We start from the raw sequence: 2,602 nt of genomic DNA, 5'->3' as shown, positions 1-2,602 counted from the left end.
ATAAACTGAAAATACTTCTAGAATTACAGAATTCTCTAGGCATGCAATTAGACTGGCAAACATGTGTGAAGACAATGAAGCTGAAAGTTGACGTCTTATGGTGGGTCCGTGGGTCTATTGAGAATCGGGAAGACTGTAGGTTGGCTGTTGGCTGCCAGGTAGCGAGGGCTGGCGTGCAGATGTCCCGCGCGACGTAACAGTGTCCATTAACGTTACTCCTCTGTAGCTCTTCGCTACTCTCTTGTCGCCCTTCTTGTATATCGGACATATTACCCCTTTTTTCCAATCTTCCGGTATCCCTTCTTCATTCCAGATTTTCCTTACTAACTCCCATAACGCCTCCCCCACTTCCATCGGTGCATACTTCCATACCTCATTTTCTAGCCCGTCCTCCCCCGTTGCCTCCTTCTCTTTTAGTTTTCTTATTTGGTATATCACCTCTTCCTTCTCTATATTATCTTCCCTCTCCTTTCTTATTTCCTCCTCCTCTCCCTGCTCCCGTGTTTTCCTGTCCTCTTTGTGCTCTTTTCCCTCTAGTATCTCCATAAAGTGATTCCTCCACTCTTCGCTTATTTCCTCATCTATGTCCTCTCTTCTTCTTCTGTACTTGTTTATGTACTTCCATACCTCTCGCTCTGTTCTAATTTTCCTGATCTTCTCCATTTCCTCTTCTTCGTGTCTTTCCTTTCTTTCTTTGCACCATAGTTTGAATGCCTTCTTCTCCTCCATTAGTTCTTTTCTGCTGCATCTTCCTCTCCTGAACTTTGCCATCTTCCTTCTCACCTCTCTTTTCCTCTCTTTCCACTCCTTGTCATACCACACTTTCTCTCCCATGCCCCATTTTCTTATCTTTACTCTCTTCTTTGGTATTGCTTTGTTTACCTTGTTTTTGATTTCTGTCCACAGCTCCTCTACTGTTCTCCCCTCGTAGGTCCAATCTTTGCATTCCTCCAGGTATTTTTCCCTGCTTTCCCATGTCCACTCCCTTCTCTCCTTCTCTTCTTCTTCCCTTTCTTCGGTTTTTTGTAGTTCTGGCCCTCCTATTTCTACTTCTAGTGGCATATGGTCCGACTCTGTTCTTTTTCCTACCTTCATGTTAGTTATTTCTTTTGTCGCCTCCTGGTTTCCGATCACATAATCTATCACCGAGTTTCCTCTCTCCCCAATATAGGTCCACTCCTCTCCTTCTTCATCCCTGCCGTTTATTATCGTCCAGCCTCTCTCTTTCAGGTATCTAAGCAGTATTCTTCCTTCCACGTTTATTTTCTTGTCTTCTGATCGCCTGCTTCTTTCCTTCCCTAGGTCCTCGTTTACCTGCCCTCCCTCTTCTCCCGTTCTCGCGTTCCAGTCTCCGCCGATGATCATCACTTCCTCTTCTCTTCCGTCTACTCTTTCCTCTATCTCTTTCCATGTTCCTTTTGTGTCTTGATTATAGAGCGCTATTATCCTGAATGTCTTGTCCTTATATGCTATTTTCCTTTCCACCATATTGTCACTTATTTCTTTGTATTCCAGTTCTTTCAGTCCCTTTCTTAAACCCGTTATTATACCCCCTTTTGCTCTTCCTTTCTTCCTTATTCTCCTTGCCGTCCTGCATTTCCATTCAAATTCCTTGGGCAGTCTGTATTTCACTTTTTCCTAATTGCTTTCCTCTATCCATGTTTCTGTGAGTCCGACTACGTCAAATGTCTTTAAGTACTCCCACACCTCCTTGTCTTTGCCTATTAATCCTGCTACATTTCAAAAGCACATTTTCATTCTCCCCGCATTCCCCCTTTTTCCCCTTGTTTCACTTTTCTTCCCCTCTCCTTCTTTCCTTCATCAGTCTCCCTTCCTTTTCAATCCATCTGTACCATCTGTCTCCCACCTTTTGTTTCATGTAGCCTGTCCTTACGTTTTCGCCCTTTTCCCTTCTTGTTCTTGCCTCCCTTCTTATCTGCTGCTTATTTCCCTCTCTTTCCTCATGTGGTCGTCGTCTATATATACTCCTTTTACCACTCTGCTTTTTCCTTTCATTATTCTTATCTTCTTCTCTCTTGACTTCATCGTCGCTACCATTATCGTCGTCCTTTCTCCCACTCTTATCGTGTGTGCCTTTTCCACCTCTGTCTCTATTCCCATTTTATCCCTTACGAACTCCTTTACGGCTTCTTCTTTGTTTTCTTCCTTCCATTCCACCCCCTTAATCACTATGTTATTTCTCCTTTTCTCCCTCTCTTCCCTCTCCCGCTCCTCCTCGATTCTTCTGATCCTGTTTACTAATTCCTTCCTTTCTCTTTCCCACTGTTCTTTTTCTCTGTCTCTCTCTTCTCCCTCTCTCTTCTTTCCCTTTCCTCATTCATTTTCCTCTCTCTTCTTTCTCTTTCCTCTTTCATTTCCCTTTCTCTTCTTTCTCTTTCCTCTTTTATTTCCCTTTTTATCTCCTCTTTCATTGCCCTCATTAACTCCTCCAGCTGTTCTTCAAACATTCCTTTTATTTCTTTTACCCTAGCTTCTACTCCTCTTTCCATATTCTCCACTCTTTCTGTCATTCCCTCCCTTCCTTCCCCCTGGTTGTTTTCTCTTTTTCCGTCCAACTGTACCTTTCTAATATGTTCTTGGA

The 2,602-nt window shown here is 43.3% G+C and overlaps 1 protein-coding gene across 1 annotated transcript; it reads right to left on the bottom strand.

Moving 5' to 3' along the window:
• Positions 1-6: 6 nt before the first annotated feature.
• On the bottom strand, positions 7-2,231 carry LOC122577518 (golgin subfamily A member 6-like protein 22). The gene has a single exon (XM_043748854.1). The coding sequence runs from the start codon at positions 1,486-1,488 to the stop codon at positions 115-117; it is 1,374 nt and encodes a 457-aa protein (XP_043604789.1). The 5' UTR covers positions 1,489-2,231; the 3' UTR covers positions 7-114.
• Positions 2,232-2,602: the final 371 nt, after the last annotated feature.

Source organism: Bombus pyrosoma, unplaced genomic scaffold (assembly GCF_014825855.1).
Source record: "Bombus pyrosoma isolate SC7728 unplaced genomic scaffold, ASM1482585v1 HiC_scaffold_4726, whole genome shotgun sequence".
Classification (NCBI taxonomy): Eukaryota; Metazoa; Arthropoda; class Insecta; order Hymenoptera; family Apidae; genus Bombus; species Bombus pyrosoma.
This window is presented reverse-complemented; position numbering and strand designations above follow the sequence as displayed.